Source organism: Convolutriloba macropyga, chromosome 3 (assembly GCF_964194025.1).
Source record: "Convolutriloba macropyga chromosome 3, txConMacr16.3, whole genome shotgun sequence".
Taxonomy (NCBI): domain Eukaryota; kingdom Metazoa; phylum Xenacoelomorpha; order Acoela; family Convolutidae; genus Convolutriloba; species Convolutriloba macropyga.
The window spans coordinates 76,852,167-76,871,677 of NC_134470.1; the positions used below are offsets into that span (position 1 = coordinate 76,852,167).

At 36.2% G+C, this 19,511-nt stretch overlaps 1 protein-coding gene across 1 annotated transcript in view; it reads left to right on the forward strand.

The window, feature by feature from the left end:
- Positions 1 to 18,010, forward strand: part of LOC142336471 (dynein regulatory complex subunit 2-like) — a 79,004-nt gene extending 60,994 nt beyond the window's left edge. Inside the window, exons 5-10 of the mRNA XM_075385336.1 lie at positions 4,787 to 4,984; positions 7,763 to 7,989; positions 10,800 to 10,944; positions 14,377 to 14,478; positions 17,249 to 17,364; positions 17,684 to 18,010. Coding sequence (XP_075241451.1) covers positions 4,787 to 4,984; positions 7,763 to 7,989; positions 10,800 to 10,944; positions 14,377 to 14,478; positions 17,249 to 17,364; positions 17,684 to 17,801 — 906 coding nt within the window. The 3' untranslated portion in view covers positions 17,802 to 18,010. The remainder of the gene's footprint in view (positions 1 to 4,786; positions 4,985 to 7,762; positions 7,990 to 10,799; positions 10,945 to 14,376; positions 14,479 to 17,248; positions 17,365 to 17,683) is intronic.
- Positions 18,011 to 19,511: the final 1,501 nt, after the last annotated feature.

The window sequence follows — 19,511 nt, forward strand, 5'->3', positions numbered from 1 at the left end:
TGGATTATGATTGTTATTGTTTGTACCAGTTGGTGGCTTATTACCTGTTGTCATAGCGGTGGTCTGCAGACAACATAATCCCCGTCTCTGACCGGACGTTTTATTGGTGAATGTTTGTTCATGTTAGTACGGCCTAATTTGAACAGAACCGAAGGATAAGTGCTGACAAACAGGTGGCGTGTCTGTCTGATTTCAGGGAAGTGTTGTCAAGCTTTTGGTGTTAGTGACGCGTGTAGCTAACATACATCACAAAATGAGTAACAAGAATTTTTCCTCAAATTCTTAGGCAAATGAGCTAAGAAATTTTGAACATGTTAGATAAAAGTTTGATCCAAATTGGTTAAAAATTAGGTTTTAAGCAAAGCAATGACAGTTGCAACATTTAGGACAGTGAATAAAACAGAGCCATCTGCTGAAGAAGTCTGCTACAAATTGAAAAATTGTTCAAAGATGGTGTTAATCATATTATTTGGACAGACAAATTTATCAAATTTATCGCGTGAATGGTTATCCTAAAATTGATTGCATACTTATTCCCTCCCGCAAACAGTTACCCAATAACACTCAGAAAATGTATGAGGTCGAACTGCTTTTTACGCCTAAAACCTCCTCTTTTCAAAATAAAAATTATCTGTTGACAACCGTTACATGTTACAGTAGATTTTTTGGGATCGTTTTGGGATACTTTTCTAAAGCTTTGCTTGAATATCAGTTAACAATGAATGAATTGTCGTCCTGTGAGGAGTAATCGATATTTTGTTCATTCTTCTGAATGTAACAGTAACCTGGCCAATTCTTGCCTTGATTGATTTGTGCTGGTCCATTAGGAACTGACGTACAACTCTTCGTAGCGATAAAACTTATCGCTGTTTCCGTTCCAATGTCTGTCTACTAAATTGGAACTAGCGCTACATACCCCCTCCTCCCTCTCTCTCTCTCTCTCTCTCTCTCTCTCTCTCTCTTTCTCTATCTTTCTCTCTTTCACTGGTGGGAGGGCAAAAAGCATGTTACATTCAATCAATATTGATTTGCCTCAAAATCATCGAAGACGGGAGAAATGTGGGTTCTTCTGCGTGTTTTGAATAAGTAATGGGAGATGCAAGCATATTTATCTTAAAGCTGGTGTTTCAAAAGTTATCACCTTCTTGTAGGTGTTCACCATTTGTTTAAAAACGTTCATTTTTGGGCTGATTGTTGATCCTGTTGATTATGATGAAGTAAAGTCTATGTCGCGCATTTCAGTTGGCTAATAGAAGCTTTGATTTGTATGGTCTGCTATTGTAAGTAATTTATGGACAAAAAAACTTGTACTGATCAAATTGAGCCTATCCGAAAAGGTCGCCAAAAGACTCCTTCTATTAGAGATTTGTGGTTACTTGAGATTTTTATGATAGTCCCGGTTGCTTGCTCCAAAAACAATGGTTTAAAGTGATAAATAATGCAAAAGTGTAGATGACCTACTAGGAAGTAGGAACGGTAACAATTTATGCCCCTAATTGTTTAATTGGCAGGATTAATTTGCTTGAACAAATTTGATGGTGTTTGATCTACATTTAATATGTACAGCAATTTTGTTTTTTTTGTAACATACATCTGATTTATGTTATGTTAGTTCTTTTTTGCTACTCTTCGAGTTGTTTGCGGTATTCTACCGGTTGTTTTTTTCATATTACCGACTTTTCGTCTGGTAGTTTTTTGTATGACAATTTGAATTTTTGTCCTCAAATATGAGATGAACAGGTAATTTCACCGAAATTAGTGATCGAGACATAAATTCATGGTGAAAGGCAGTCCACTTCACACCCATGTCTACCTTCCTCCTAACGACGCTTGACCCAACCCCCTCCCTCGCGCACGCACACTTACACACCATTCCCTGATCACCAGCGCTCCACCCCTGCACTCCTTTAAGCTTACACAGGCTTCTCTAAGTTGCAGCTAGCTACTGACGAAGCCAATCGCTCGCCAGTTGTTTGAGAAAAATGCGCGCAGCGTTCGTCAATTGTTTCATTTCTGAAACCAAGGTTCTCAAGTGTAATTGATTTTGAAAGCATTACTGTTGAGTTTTAGAGATTTGCTTGAAACCCTATAGATTGTGTTTTTGTATCTTTATTATTCTTCAGCAACAATTCTCAAGCAATTCGTCTTGTCTTCGCGGTCTTTTTAAATAACTCAGATGCCCGGAAACATTGAGTTGAGGTAAATTTCGAAAAGTTTTGTCAAATGTGTACTGAATGCCGAACTTGATGGTCAATCATAGATTTATGGTTCAAAGGGCATTTTGAGGTTACGAATTGTGGGTGTAATTGCCGATGTTTTTCTTGTTTTTGCTAAGTAAGTCTTTGGCACCTAATAAATCTGGACCAAGCGTAAAATGTCAACTATCAACATCATCACCCGCCAGGCTTATTGTTCGAGAGCAATTCCGACATGTTAATAGTATCACCTATTCTGCCCGCTACTGTCTTTGCTTTGTCCATAAAAAATTTGTGTTTGACCAACTTTTTAAAAATAATTCTGGTGGCCTTTCATTCTCGGATCTTTCTCCTCATGTTGCATTTAGAGGACAATTGTTGAACTATACCATTTAAAATATATAAATTTCTTTGTTATAGAAATAGATAAACTTTGTTTCTAATGAAAGAAAAATTAAATGGTTGATATTCAAACAAGAACTTTGCGCACCTCAATCTACTCATCCCATATCCTCAATTCAAAGCAGTGGAGAAAGTTGCTTCATTGAGGACAGTAAACAAGGTCCTAAGACCTAATTAACACTGTCCTGGCCATTAACACTGCGCAGAGATGCTGAATGTTTCTCCTATGTACTGCACTATTCACTTGCTCATAGCTGTTCATTAGTGGGGTAGTGTGTAATTTGGCCTTGTTTATTATTCTAGTGTTTTTCCATGAGCCTGAAGAACAATTGTTTAATTGCTCTTGAACGGAGTTCATAGCAATTATTGTAAACGTGTTGGTCTTTTTATGCAAATTTTTCGCTTGACAGTTTTGCGCTTTTCTTCTAGAACGTTCTTTGACTTCTCAATTGACTTTTTCACGCTTTGGCTCTTCATTTTTGAGTGATCTCTATTGCTCTCACTCCGAAGTAAAACTTGTTGCTAGTATAAAATTGTTTACAGCAAATGTACAATAAGGTCCTGACAGCCGAGTGGGAAGTGCATCTGGTTAACGATCGGAGGTCAATCCAGGCGGGATAAAATATTTCTTTCTACCCGCCTGTCGTTCGAGAGCAATTCTTCCGACGTTAGTCGGTTGTTTTGATCTAGTAGTGCTGAATTTTGCAGAGTAAGACTTAAAAAACGCAGAAGTGGATTTTTACGCTTTTTTAAAACTTCAACGTGATCATGTTGGTGTCTATAGTTGGAGTGTTTGCGTTATTGTTTTGATTCAAAGTTGTGCGATTGTCAATAGTCCTACTGCATTACATTCAATGGAAATTTAAGAAAATTTGTTCTGGCAGCAAACCTGTGTTTAATAAAGATGTTTTACATCACGTTTGGAATACTTTTTAAAAACAACGTTTGCATCGTTGTTATGCAATGTTTATAGTTGGATCATGCACAAAACTCTTTCCAGCGATTACTTAGAATTATTTTTGATTTTTGAAATCGAAGTCTTATTTTTGGTAATTAAGCAATCACCAAAAACTACTTTGATTATTTAATGAATCAAGTTTTGGTAAAGCTGCTTGTTTCAAACAATTTTTTGGTTTTTGGTAGCTGTAAAAACAATCTTCAGTCTTTCTTTTTTGAGTTGATCAGGATGAGTCTGCAGTGAGTGTCACAACTTATTTTTACATTTACTTAAGCAGTTTTTTTCCATCACTGGAAACGATTTTCAGATATTATTGCTTGATTGCACAATTCTGTGAGCTCGTCGGAATGGTACCGCATAGTATCTCCTTTCTCATGGACAAATTTCAAACGGTTAAAATCCCCGGAACAAAATATAGGCCTCATTTTTTGGTCATTTTCCGTTGAAGATGCAAACATAGATTTTAAGTTAATTTAAGTTAATGTAGATTTTAAGTAAAAGTTTTACGGGAAATTCAGGCATCAATAGGTTTGTGGAATGAATGCCCCTTTTTTTGAATGCAAAAGACGTAGATCCAGAAGATGAGATTTTTTAGATGTAAGTGAATAATCGATAACTACGATTGAACAGTATAATCCAAAATATGACTTGTTGTTTCAGCCATTAATAGGGTAAAATAACAAAACAGATTTAAAAACATTTTGAAAAAAGTTGCATTGCATTACACAGAATCGAAATACAAAAAGGACAGCTGAGAACAGGCTACTGTCAATGTACTACAGACTAAAAGCCTAATGCTGCTATTACGCAGAAACAAATTATTATTTGTAGCTTACTCCTTCCGTTTATTGAATATGGGCCTTGCAATTTATTTTCTACACATTTTTTGACAGATATCGGAGGGCTACTTCAAGGAAAAATCTTGAAGCAAACTTTTGCTGCGAGAATACAAATATTGTGTTTATACAGACAGAAAACAACGTTTAAGCAAAAAGAGTTAGATACATAAGGGTTACAACTATTCCATTGAGGTTTCTCTCAAAAACTTATCTAAAGGTCCCAATTTAAATGTCTTGTGAGTCTTATCGACTGTAGTGACGCCATCCGTTAGATCTGGTACAACTTTTTTGTTTTTGAAATGCTCGACTTAGGAGAAAAAATCATATTGTCAGAGTTGATTTGTATGATAGATTTCCTCACGGCCAAATGTTCCCCAGAGTTTATTTTTTAGAACCAAGAGGAGAAGCATGCTTTGCGCATAGCGCTGGAGCAAGTGGTGGACGACTACTGGCGCCAGTTCCAGGCAGCCCTGAACAACTACAAGGAGACCACAGAGCAGAGGAAAAAGCAGTTCGAGGAGCTGAAGGCCAAGGACGAGGCCAACTCTAGAGATATTGAGAGCCAGATGAAGAAGATACACAGGATACAGGTTGGTCGTCTGATTAAAAGGATCTTGCTGTTGTTGTTAGTTTTTAAGAAGTGTCTCAATTTTTGTTCTGGTAAATGAAAGATTTGAATCATTTTAATGCTGGTGCATGTATAACAAGACAGCTCGTGCGAGTTTGTGGTTGGTACTGAAGTTTTGAACATCTTCACTAAGAGCACAAAACAAGTGTTGAAGAAGAAAGAGAAATCAATTGGACTGCTATGTTAGTACAATCATTTCGGAAAGAGATGATGAAACCATTCATATGCCTGCTTAATTAAATAAATGTTCTATTCGTGTGTGTTCAATGTGTGCTTAGTTGACTGTCTAAAAATTGAGGAAATTCCTAAGAAAGACAAAACAAGTAAGAAAGAAATTCCTAAGAAAGTCTCATCGATAAAACAGCGTATATATTCTCAATTTAGATTTAATGAGTGATCGCAGAACTCATTTTATCGAATGAGGTAAAGACATCAATGATGAGTCTTTATCAAACGATTGACTGTAAAATCAAAATTATCCTGGTAGCGTAAAAATGACGTCATTCAGACAAATTCAGCTAATGATTGTTTGAAGTTAGCGAAAAAGTAGCGCGTGATGCTAAGAAGGCTAATAGAAAATGCTAATAAAAATCAAGGAAGACTGCAAAATAAATGATAGGTCAAGTCGTTATTAAAAATCTAAAAACGTGATTAAGCTACAGAAATAACGACCAGCGTTTTTTAGCAATTGATTTCAATAGTCACTATACAAAGAATGAACGTACATACAAACTAATAATGGACAGAAATTATCAAAAGAGCGCATTTTTCTGAAACTAGTGTAAACCACTTCAAAACCAAATCACGCAAACTTTTGAAACTTTTAACTTTCCATAGAACGCAATAACGAACTTTGATGGAAACTTATTGAAGGCAAAAGTAATAGAAAAGGACAAAAGTGCTATTTAGAAATAAACAGCACCAATATCTTTATCTTTAAAACACAATTCTATAAGTTAACATATTTATCAAAATGAAAATATTGACTCTAAGAAGAGTATGACGTTTATTATTATAACATCACAGGGAAGTTGACAATAATGAACAAATGAAGTCAAAGTTTCCAAAAGCAAAAATGTTTATCAAATTATGAACTATAATTAATTTATAATCATTTAAATAGAGTAGAAAACGATTTGACCTATTTGGTATTCGGAAAATTTGACACGATGACACAAATAACAGTAAACATTGTCAGAACTCAAGAATCCTTGAGGTTTTTGATAAATTTATTTTCAAAGTAATGAAAACGACCAGTTTTGAATAGAAATTTTGTTGCTAAAAGTGTTCGGTTTTTCTGAATGAAGAGGTCATTAAGACCTATCATTACCGAGTGTAGCAGAAAAACCTGCTGAGAAGGAAACATGAAGAGACCACAAGGAAAATATAAGGGCCAAAGTTATCTGCCGGAAGTCATAAACCGTTTGCTAAAATTGAAAAAAAAACGAATCTTTTGCAGTCAGGGCAGTCAATTAATCCGTATGTTTGTCTTACTGGCTGTTGAGTTAACAAGAAGACAGATAGATAAAATTAAAATTGGAAACGCCACTAACTTTTTTCGAATTTAATTCAATGTGGAAAATTGTAAATTAGAATCCGAATTTATTTAACAAAGTCGCTCTCAGAGCCAACAAGATCTGCGATATGAGAGTACGCGAAAAATAAATACGGACAAATCATAATTTGGTGAAAATTTAGAATGTGAAAGACGCAAACTCATTTACCTTCCAACTGAAAACAACTAATAGGCTCACTGATGCTTCCTTCAAATGACGAAAAGACCTCACATCAATGTGACCTCCTTACAAGATAACAACCCGACAGAGAAGGGCAATGTGTTAAAAATTGTTTTAAAAAAAACGGCGTCAAACCCATCAGATTTACCGTGAGGGATCCAAACATCTGAAATTGTGCACCATTGCAACACATTTATAACCTTCAGTAACACTGGTAAAAAAAGTGATGAGAAATAACGGTGAAAACAGAATTGATGTGTCCACGCTTGAGAAAATGTTCTACTGCTTTTTTACTCCCTTCACTAATCCTTGACATATTTTTGGTATGAATGCTTTCATGTGTAAGTGAGGTTTATATTGTGTTTGGGTGCGTCTGTATTGTGTGTATAAGGTTTGGGGCTCAAAGTTTTGATTTTGTGAATTTGAGTTGAGAACTACGTTTTGTGGGCTTTAATATGATATCGTTCTTAACTTTCTAAGATGCGTGAAAAAGTTATGAAAATTTACTCGAGAAAAAAAGTCGGCCTGTAATATAGTTCTTTTCTTTGAAAATGTTGGAACAATAATTTACCAACTTTGCGATCGACGCTCTCAAAAAAGGTTGGAAAACACAATGAGTATCGTGTCTCCTGATTATGTTTATATAAGCAAGAAACAGACGGTAATAGCATGATACGCATAGTTAATACTTAACCGAATCGAGCATTTTCGTGAGAAAATGGATCTTTTTCATTTATGACCAACTCTAACACCCCCCCCCCCCACCCCCAACACGCTTTGTTAGTGGTTGTTTACTATTTTCAAACCCAACCGCTCGTGCTATTTTACCACAATAATTTATATGTAATGCCGCGTGTTACATAACTGAGGGCGCATAACTTACTTAGGGATAACAGAAAAGTTCAAGAACTTTTTGAATCCAGTTCTTTTGGTGCTCCCTGGCTAGTGTGAGTTAAAAAAAATTGACTGATCTCGAAGCTTTAGGAGAATTGTTTTGTGTACAGGAGCAGATCAGTGCTCTGAGGTTCCGCATTTCTGGAAACTCCAAAGAGAGTGATCTGAGAAAGGGTAAGATCAGAGAGGAGAAGGAGGTGATCAAGGGACAATTCATGGAGCTGAAGGAGCAAATGACTCGAATGAGGGAGCGAGAGAGGGAAAAACTGGTCAAACTGACTGTCGAAAGCGACGCATGTGAGAAGGAACTGGATAGGAAACTGGACAAAATGGACCGGTAAGGATTTTGTCCAGTTTCAATAAAAACACACTTTCTAAAATGTTAAAAAAATTCGGGTCTTCATTGATTTAAAAGTTGCTTGTCCCATAAAATAAATTACGTTTTCATCAAGTTAAAATCTCTTTGAAATGAAACCTGAATTTTTATACCTTTTGTCTTGTACTAGGATTTTTTATATGACCCTATGTTTTGAAGCAATCATCGGATTTCATCTGAGGAATATTGTCCCATTATAGATCAAGTGATCAAAAATGAAAAAAAAAATTAGCAAAAAAATTGTTAATTTAAAAGAATTGTTTTACATTTATTCAGAGATGGTAAATTGATTCACATTTCTCGACTTTTTCGATTCAAAAGGCTGCTGTAATCATTCTGAAATAAAGCAGAGGTTCAAAATAACATACAGTTTCTTGCCAACCACTCCTTGAGCAGGGGTTAGTTATTATTTACTCTCAAATGAAGCTTGAAGTAATTATTGTAAAGGAGTATCTTTTTTATGCCAAATTATTGCTTCACAGTTTTCTTCTAGAGCAGTCTTTCGATTTCACTTCTCGATTTGTCTTTCACGGTAGACTTTTTTTGACTGATTTGAATATCGGGCTTTCATAAATTAAGTCGACGGTACATAGACGTGAGTGTATCAAAGTGGGTAAAGTACCTAACTTTCAAACAAGAGGTAGCGGGTGTGGACCCCACCCGAGTCGGAAGTTTTTGCGCCATAGAATTTTGTAACATATGTCACCTTCTAAATTTTTACCGCGGCAGTCGTTGGAGAGAAATTCTTTGGACGTTAGTTGGTTTATGTTACTCAAATACTCAACTCGATGGTAGGAGTTCCTTATTTAGGAGCGTATCTTCATATATGTACCAAGGTGACTGACCAGACAATAGATCGAAAACAGAAAAAATTGGGACGATAGATCGAAAATCAATCTCTATTCTCACTGGATGAAATTAGGCGAGCCGGCATAAAATTACCGCATCTGGGTCGGAGTTGCACTTAGTTTTTCCTTTTAAAAAGTGGACACAGAGCTTAATTGGGGAGTATATTTAATTGCCCTTGAACGAAGTTCATAGCAATTATTGTAAACGTGTTTGTCTTTTTTATGCAAAATTTTCGCTTGACAATTTTGGTTTTTCGAGTGACTCTTACGCCCTTGACTTTTTGCGTTTCGCGTGATCTAAAATTCTCTCTCAATCACAATTTCAAGCAGCTGAATTCAATTGGCGGCAATTTAATACTAAAAGTCAAATGAAAAGTGCGCCGATACTGGTGCCATTTTTACATTAAATCAATAGTGATATATGTTAACCTGTAATGTGGTTATTTGAAGGCCACTATTGAACTTCTTAGTCCCATTTAGGCTCCTCCTCCCTCCCTCCCTCCTCCCGACTGAAGCAGGCTGCAATTGATTAGAGCTCCCACTAGTTGTTCGAGAGCAATTCTTACGACGTTTAGTCGGTAATTTATTTAATTGCTCTCAAACAAAGTTTGTAGCATTTATATCAGTCCTGTTGGCCTTTTTAATGCGAGTTTTCGTTTTCTAAAACGAGATAAACGGGTAGCGCCCAGAGGTTAAGTGCTCTCAATTAAGCTAAAGTTAGCCTCACTAAACCGTAGCTACCTACTGACGAAGACCGCCGGTCTTTTGAGAGCAATTCGCTCCGACGTTAGTCGGTTGTGTTCAGTCATCTTAAAAGCAAAAATGTTTTTTTTAACTTCGGAATGTACTAAATATTTTTTGCGTAACAATTATCAATCTTCATTGTTGAATGTTTCAACATAATTGTTCACTGCTTTATGGAATCAATGTTTGTTATTTTTGTATTTATTTGCTATGAGGCATGGAAATCATGTCGCCGAGCTAAATAGACGAGTTGTTTTGGGGAATAACTTTTTCAATCAAGGATCAGGTGCCTGATCAAAGTTTTTGCCATTATTTTTAACATTGCCCTCAATTGTTTCGAGCGATCCTTTTAGTCCTGTTGGTCTTCTTTTTTTGCGATTTATTTTTGTATGGCCGATTTGTCATGGGAGCACTTTTCAAGTGACTTTTTCACGAGTGACTTCTTGATTTTAATTCGTGTTAAACGGCTCTCATTCAGAATTTAAACCTGCTTAACTTAATTGGCGGTAGTTGAAAATTAAAAGAAAAACAAATATAAATTGCGCTTCAATTTTTTTCTGCGTGTCGTAAAATCAGCTCTCATGAAATCATTTGAAGAGCTTTTGTTGATGCCCCCGGCTGAAGCAATTTTTAAAGGATCCGCTGGTCTTTTGAGAGCAATTCGTCTGTTTTGAAGCAGTTCTTTTGACCTAAGTCTGTTGTTTCAGACTTTAACTAAATGCCGAATATGAATTTGCAGTTGATATCCGTGTGGAGATATTTAAATTAGAAAATACCCTGCGTTATAATAACCTTGTTTCTTCAGCTAGCAAATATAGTTCTGGTTTTTCTCGATACGGATAAATTGACTAAATTGCATCTATGCTAGCTTAGCTGGCTTTCAACTTTCTATGCATTATAAAGTTTTTGTGAGTTTTAATTGAGCAGCGCCCTTCAGAAATGGGACTGCTAGTTCAATCAATGCACAAGAGGTAACAATTTCCCCTTAAATTGTAAAGACAGCAGAGAACACTTCGAGAGCTTTTGTATTCATCCAGTTATGTTCTATTTATCGTTGTTCTTTGAAAGAAGGATTAATCAGGTAGTGTACAGGCTGTTTACTTTCACACATGGTCGAACATTTCATAACTAAGAGTGCCTGCAGTGTAATATATATGTGTGTGGATTGTTTGTTTGTAGACTTCTGAAGTTGGGTGAGTTGGCGAGACGGTATGAGACTGAGGAAGAGAAGGTGTTGCCCTTCTACGCCTCCACCCTCACAGACGAGGAACTGCGGGACGTGCAGGAGGCACAGGGAGAGACGCCACAGGAGGAGCTAGCTAAGGTATCTCACGCTGTCTAAGTAAACAATCATTCGCTTAGAGTGCCTAGAGCAACATCATCATCATAGGGCATCTATGGTTGCAGAGTGGTGACCAGGGTAGATAGATATACATGGTCACAAATTGAACGATAGACAGGAAAGGGAAATCATGTTTTGAATATTAAACAAAAATTGGTACTAATTGGCATGAATTTTTAACTGAAACTTCTTCAGCTTACAGGCTGATTACTTAAGAAGTTTTAACAAGTTTTGACGCTTATATTATTAATAGCCGCGAAGTGATAGCGGCTATTATTGGGGACGTGTTTTTTTTTACAATCCTAAGAATTTGGGTTGTATTGGGGAGCTGTGTTTTCTTTAAGATCTGTTCACGCATTTTCATGATTTCTGAAGTAAAATTGGAGTAGTGATTTTGGTCACGACGAAACAGGAAGAAGAGCGAAAAGAAAAGCTCTGTCATGGCGTGAAATTTTATCACTCTAATTTTAAAGTAAAACGAGAAAACGTTGTTTGAACAAAAATTCGTGTTCTCGCTGGTGGGATTTTGTTGACGTGCGGCAATTTGACTTGATTTTCACTGCTTCTTCGTTTTCTATCCGATTTTATTTTCTAAATGGGTTTGTATTGGTGCTCTGCCTCTTTTACAATCCAAGAATCGGATTGTATTGGTGTTCTGTCTTTTTACAATCCATGAGATGGATTATATTGGAGCTCTGTATGTTTTTGTGTAAGATGTTTTCACACATTTTTAATTTGCTATTCTCAATTTTGCTTGAGTATTTGCCTTTAGTTGTTTTTCTTTTGTCTCAGCAGCCAGGCAACTTCCTTTAGGGTTTGATAGTATGTTACTGCATGGTTGCTAGGGACAACGGAATGGTTTTCGACTTTTTAATATCGCGAATTAATGCAACGTTTTGATAAAATTTGATTTTTAATAGCCGCCCTCATCTTCTCAGCCGGCTATTATTGCGCTCGTATTTTTTTTTTTTACTTCGTCAAACTTTTTTCGCTTTACCATTTTGCCGCTTTTTCGACATTTTGCGTGAAATCTTTTTGACTTCTCTAGGCTAGTTTCTCTCTTCTCTCATTCTGCTAAAAGTGAATTTGAACATCAGTTGCTAAGCAAAGCAATTCAAAATGAACAGAGTCGGTATAAAAAAATGAAGTCAAAAATAGAAACGGGATAAACCCATAAAGCCCAATTTTAGATGCCCGCTATTTGAACGTCGTTCCTATAATTCTTAGTTACCACCTCTAATGCTTATTGGTGTTGATAGTAGCCCCTGTAGCCTCTCTCTGAGAAACAGAAGTATGTTCAACTACGAAATGCCATCAAAATCAATCGGACTTAAAAAATATTTTTGTACAAAAATCTTTTTTTTCAATATATTCTATTCGTTCAATTTCAATCATGCTTATTGGAATCAACGGCGGCTATTTTCCGGCAATCTTTCGGGTATGTTTCAAGTTTTCTGAAATTTATAATCAATTTCCAAATTTATCGATCTTTATGAGCCAGTGAAACTATTTAAGGCTTGAAATAAGGATACTTGATAGTCTCTGGAGACATTGAAATGGTTCTGAAGATAATAATATCAAGATAATAAGATTTTAAAATTTGCAAATGTTTCTGATTTTAACGATCTTTTTTGGCCGACAAAATTTTTTTAATTCCTGCGGATGGTTTACTTGACAGAACTCCAGAGACAAAAAATGGCTTTGAACTTTTTTTTCTGCGCAATTTAGAAGCTATTTTTTCTACTTTCAATTTTTTTTGAACATCTGTCATTTTTCTCGAGTTTGTCTACCATTAGTGGCAAATAAATCTCTTTTAGGTTTGTACTTGAGTTGATGCGTATATTGAATTGTGTCATATTTGGCTTTCAGGGTAAAAGCTTCAAGAGTTTTAGCAATGATTACTTTTTGTTTATCTGATTATTTTATTTTTTCAACTTTTATTTTGTCTTTTTGGCTGGGATTGTTCAATTGATCTTCACGTCAGTAACAATTGTTCTGAGTTTTTCATTCAATTCTTTGTATTGTATTTCAGGACTTGTCTTACGTTTTTTAATTCGTCTTCTTTATCAACTCGTCGTCCCCGATGATTCTTGCGACCATCGAGTTTTTCAATTTCATTGACTTCTACTGTTTTGCAGTTAAAATTTGTGTTCGTGACGTTATTTCTTCTTCTTTCAAGTCAATTGCGTGGCTTACCTCGCTTAAAAAATGACTTTTGAACTCATTTAATAAACTTTAAATTTTTTATGAACATTTACTAGTTAAAGATCAATAGTATGCATCTAAGTAGTGCCAAACGTAGATGCCCTAATTCTTGAGTATTAGTCTTGAGTTTTTGATTTCGAATTTTAATTTTGAAAACATTTTTAGTGATTTTTCGTTATAGAGCGTTTGTGTCTCATAAAAATGACAGTCCGAGTATAACCCAAAAAGTCTAGTGGTCTAATAAAGGCCTGCTGATCAATCTGTATCTTATTTCTTTAGTTGTTTCATTTCCATGGAAGGCCACAAGCGTCTATGGCGGCTATTTTCCGGCATTATGCCGGCTATGTTAAGAAGTTTTGACGCTTATATTATGCTTAGTTGGGAAAAAGTTTTTTTTCAATGTTGATTTTTGCCAAAAATAATTAGCAGCTGAAAGCGCTGTTGATTTTTTCGTTGAAGTGCAATTTAACTGATTAAGTGTAATATTTAACATTAATCTTGTAAAAAGATCTGGTCTTATCTTATCTTAGCTGGACAAAGAATGAGTCTGATTCTTCTTAGTAGTTGGTTCTTGAAAGGTTAATGTGTGTGTGTGTGTGTGAGAGAGAGAGAGAGAAAAAAACACTATATTATTGTATATCGATAGCTGACTCTAGATATGCAATAAGTGTAAATGATTTGTACAGACACATAAATAAAGGTTTAACTGGAACAGGTTATTTGAAGCGGAAACCACGCCATGTGCTAGCTTGTTTAATACACAATAAAAAAGTTAAGGTAAATTTTAGCTGAACCGTATTCAGGTCATCGGAAGTTCAGGTAAATTTACCTGAACCGTACAAATTACCTGAACAGTTAAGGTGTTTTTTCAGGTAAATTTCAGAGATAAGTTCAGGTAGTTATGCCTGAATTTTTCGGGTATTTTTCAGGCGTGTTCGGATAAGGTTCAGGTGAGACAAATCTACCTGTACTTTTCAGGTAGATTCAGGGTTTTTTCAGGTAAATTTACCTTAACTTAGAAAATGAGTGTAGAAAATGCTCATCTTGAAGGATCAGATGAGTCTTACTGCAAAATTTTTGGCAGATTTATGTAAAACTAATGAAAAACTAGAAGGGAATTCGCCGCTAAGGTGGTCCAGAGAAAACCGAGGGAGCAGAGAGAAAAAGAGCTCGATAAAAATAACTATTGGATGTTTTATTTTGTATTAGGCGATGTTTGACTTCCAAGGACTTGATCCTTTCTGGAAGAGGTACAACAAAGTGTTGTTTGACAAACTGGCACTGCAGAAGGAACAGAGCTTGCTTCTACAGGTTAGTAGCATTTGTGTAATTTATGGATGAAATTCTAGATTAGTAGAAAAGGGCTATTACAACTAGCAATATTTTACCTAGATGGAAAAAAATTGTTTCTGATCGATCTGAAATCTAGACGTCATATGTATAGTCATTGACATGCTGAAAGGGATTGAGGTTCAACAAGTAGGCTGGAGCGTCTGTGCTTAAGCATAAAAATTCGCGTTTGAACGGTGGAGGACAAAACGCAAATACGTTCAATTTCGGAAAAAATGATTTTGCTCCTATTGTCAACCATTTATAATCAGTGATGTGACGCATAATACTGATAAATTTTTGGCAGCACAGTCATTAATTGAATTAGTTCTCCAGGAATATACTGTAAAAAACAGATTCAACGGTAGATGAAATAATTTAGGTGCGAAATAGGTAAGGCTTTCTTTTCTACTTTTCATATTATAAAATACCTTTATCGAGGAATCATCGGACATACCAGTAAGTTTTGATTATTGAACATTGATATTATTCCACTAAATAGTTTGAGACTTTTTTTACAGCCTTTTCAAAAAATACATTTTACATTTTAGAATGCTTTTTCTGTTTTTGAGCACTCATTTTGTTCATTAAAAACGTTCAAATTTTTTTTCAAAATTTTTGTGTAACCGCCTTTCAAAATTTTTGCGTAACCGTCTTTGCGCTTTTTTTTCTGGAACATTCTTTCGATTTATTTCACTTTTCCAGTGATTTTTTTCATACGTGTCTGCGTAATCTAATTTTCTCTTATTAATTGCCCTCAAACGAAGTTTAGAGCAATTATATTATGCTTAGTTGGGAAAAGTATACTTTTTATTCAACCTAAATTTTTGATTTTTGCCAAAAAATGAGCAGCTGAAAGACAACTGTTAAACTTCAAAAACATGTTTTTCTCCAATGAATATCGAGGATGGTCTCAAACACAGCTTTATAGCATTGAATTTCTTCCTTCATATTTTGAGTTCGGAACAAAAAGCTCTATACGATATCACTTGAGCAGCATGTGAGAGAACAAATGACAAAAATTGATTGGGGTACCAAAATAAAAAAAATTGAACATATTATACTGAAAGTGTATGACCTTTTAAATAGCATAATTGTAGTTGCGCCTTCTGTCTTGGCATTGTGCGCCTTCTGTCTTTTAAGAAAGGTGGGTAGGGTAGTGTTTCCTATTTTCTTAAATGTGTTCCGATTAAATTAGTCCTACTTTTGTTTGGTGTGGAAAAAGATATTTGCGAGCATTTCGGCAATGAGGATCTTAATTTTGCAAAACCAAATTGAGGCTCTTTATTTGTGGGAAACAAGTAGTACATCAAATGTCCCGCACCCTGAAATTGTTCACTAAGAAACATTTTTTTGAATCGCATGCTTAAAGACTAGTAAGGCGTAAGGCTCTGAGAGAGCTGCTCGGCCACTTAACGACCTCCGCGCGCTACCTGTTAATTCCGTTTTTGAGGACGAAAGGTCAAATGGGTCAGACCCAGAATCGGTCAAGCAAAAAATCGAATTGAAAAAAGAACAGGACTAATATAATTGTTATAAACTGCGTTTGAGGGCAATTAATAAGAGAAAATTAGAGCTGATTAAATTGACTCAAGAGTTTTGCAAACATTGAAACGACTGAGCGTGGACTTCTGCTTTTCTTTTCTTTGTTTAATAGCCGCGTCCTCAAAATCAGGCGGCCATGATAGCGCTCCTAATTTTTTTTATTTCGTCTAACAGATTTTTGTTTCGTCTTACCGTGAGTTCTTGGAATTGACTTTTTCAATGAATTACCTCACTCAAAAAATGACTTCTGAACTCACTTATGGAACTTTGAATTTTATGAATATTTACTTATTAAAGGTCAATAGTGTGCATCTAAGTAGTGCCAAACATATATGCCCTAATTCTTGATTATTAGTCTTGAGTTTTTGATTTCGAATATTAATTTTGGGATCTTTTCCGTTTGTGCCCCCCCCCCCCCCACACGTACGTTATGCGCCCCCCAGTTACAGAGCACGTGCCATTACATAGTAAGTCATTATTTAAAAAAATGCTGAACGTGCATCGGGGGTGCAACTAATATGCGCCCACTAAGCTGAGGGCACAAACGGAAAAGATCCTAATTTTGAAAAGCCCTATTAGGGCTTTCTCCTTATAGAGCTTATGTGTCTCATAAAAATGACAGTCCGAAGCTAACCCAAAATGTAGTGGTCTATTAAAGGACTGGTGTTTGCTATGTCTGTTTTACTTCTATAGTTGTTTGATTTCATGTAACGCCACAAGCGTCTATCGCGGCTATTTTCCGGCAATCTGCCGGCTATGTTTTGTTTTATTCATTGCTCATGAACGAAGTTCATACCAATTATTGTAAACGTGTTGGTCTTTTTTATACAAATTTTTTGCCTGACCGTTTTTGCGCTTTTCTTCTAGAACAATCTTTGACCTCTGAAGTGACTTTCACGCTTCATTTTGCATTTTTGAGTGATCTCTATTGTGCTCACTCCGAAGTAAAGCTTGTTGCTAAAATAAAAACGAATGCAGCAAAGTAAGTTGATAGCCGAGTGGGCAGTGCTTGTGGTGAGGGAGCGGGAGGTCCATGGTTCGATTCCCGGTATGGTCAACTGGTTTTGCACCCATAATAAAATAATTGATCTAGGTTACAGCCCCTGAATTAAATTGCGTCGCCTGTATTCTACTGCCAGGGTACATTATCAAGAACTAAATTAAGCTGCCTTTCGAGAAACAATTTGATGTGTGTTGTTGTTGGTAGGAGAATCAGCAGCTGCGGATGGTGTTGAAGCAGTACCTGGACGGCATCTCAGTCAACGACGAGATCCTCTCCAATGTCAACCCTCTCTTCGTTGTCAACCAGAAGACAAACGTCAAGTAAGTCATCCTCAAAACCTCATCTTACAATTCATAAGTATACTGGGACTTCTTGCCCATGAACTTAAGAACATTTGCCGGCCTACAGTTTATTAATATGATATGCTGCGATGTAATTGGATAAAAACTGACAAAGCTTCTCAAAGAATTGTTCCACGCATTATGGCGACTAAATATTAATTCTCTTAGATGTTAGAATTTTTGTAGAGACGGCTCTGTACAAAAATTCTAACATCTAAGAAAATTAATACAGTTTTGAGCGGTTTCGTGCATTTAGCGGTTTTGTGTAACACTAAGTGTAACTAAATTTTGTTTTCAGCTTGAACGCACCAATGATTGACCCTCGGCTGAGTTTACAGAACAAGTCCTCGCCTGGTAAACCAGTTGTGATTGAGGCCTCAACAGCTGTTAAACACCTGGAACCGCCAACGTACTGAACTCTCAACTAGCTCACGCACAAGTCTGAAATGACGAACACGTTTCACAATTCGAATGTGACTTGTGTTGCGTGGAGCAGCAACAAACTGCCAACTTCATTGCTCTAAATTGCGTAGATCTATCCAACATAACAATTATTGTGTATATTGTAAAATGTACATAGATGTAAGAATTACTAAATTTCACAATTCAAATGTTGCAATCATTGGTCCGTTTTGTTTGTCAGTTGCGTAAGGAAGTAAAAAATTTAGAAAAATGAGTATCGCTGTTAAGCTGCCTGTACTTTATTAATTAATAGCCGCGAAGCGATAGCTGAGGCTATTATTGGCATTCACTTGGTTTTTTTATTTATTTCGTCAAGATTTTTGTTACGACCATATGACGTCACAACCACTTCAAATCTGCTTTTTGTTCATTCGTTCATGCAATTTCAACTGAACTGCGTGCGTGACGTCATTTTTCACTCTTAGTGACTTACAACACTCTCAAAAATGACTTCCTCACTCTGAAATTGACTTTTCTTTGCTTTAATTCAAAGAGATAAGGTCAAATAAGTGCTTGTCACTCTAAATCAAGGTTATTAAAGAGCAGCTAATAGAAACAGCAATAAATTATACAGATTCTTAATCAAAATTTAACATCTCAGCCCTTTATGAAAAGAAGTTTCTTTTTTGGTCTGTCTTATTGCGGCTATTTTCTGTCAATTTGCCAGCTGTTTTTTAATTGCTCTTGAACGAAGTTGTGTCTTTTTTACGACTCGAAGAGAAGTTTTGAGATTCTACAGGTTTTTACGACTCGAAGAGGAGTATTGAGATTCTACAGGTTTTTACGACTCGAAGAGGAGTATTGAGATTCTACAGGTTTTTTTTCAGCAGAAAGCAAGTTTTTTCATGACTTTGAGTTTTGACTTCTTTCTGTTCAAGCATTTACCTCCGATTTTGATTGTTGACTTCTGTTTTCGAACATTGGACTTAATCATTAGCTTCGTTTGTAATGTATAGTAATTAGGAACTGCTGGTAATGTTCAAAGTGAAGAGGTCATTTTGCGATTCTTTGTTCCTATATAAGTCACCCCTAGTTATCTAAACTACACCGCACAACCCCACCGCCGCCAACTAACTACCTACCCCCCCCCCGCGTCCAACTTACCCCCACCTACCCCTAGCCCCCTCCCTTAACCTAGCTACCCCCCCACCTACCCCACCCCCCCCCCCCCAACTACCCCAGCACTACCCACCTCCCCAACCTATCTACCCACCCACCGCACCTAACAAATTGTCGGCATTTTTAAAACACTTTAATATGGTTGTTGGACTACTTTTGTTTTTTTTTCTCTTGTCGATTTTGATGTTCTGATTTCGGTAAGGTTAGGTTAGAGATTATAATGCACGACGATTCGAGTCGTTTCCGGTATTCTACCGACTATGTTTTTGTATGCAAAGTTTTTGCCTTATATTTTTTTGCGCTTTTCTGCAAGAACATTCTTTGACTTCTGAAGTGACTTTCACGGTTTCGTTCTTCATTTTTGAGTATCTCTATTGCTCCGAACTAAAGCTTGTTGCTAATATAAAATCGGTTGCAGCATAGGAGAGGTAAGTGATTCTTAGCGCAGTAGAGCAATTCTTCTGACATTTGTCGGTTTATTTTCAAGTGCCGTAATTGACGTTATTAATGATATGTTCTTCTCTCTTCTGCTCTTAATTTCATTG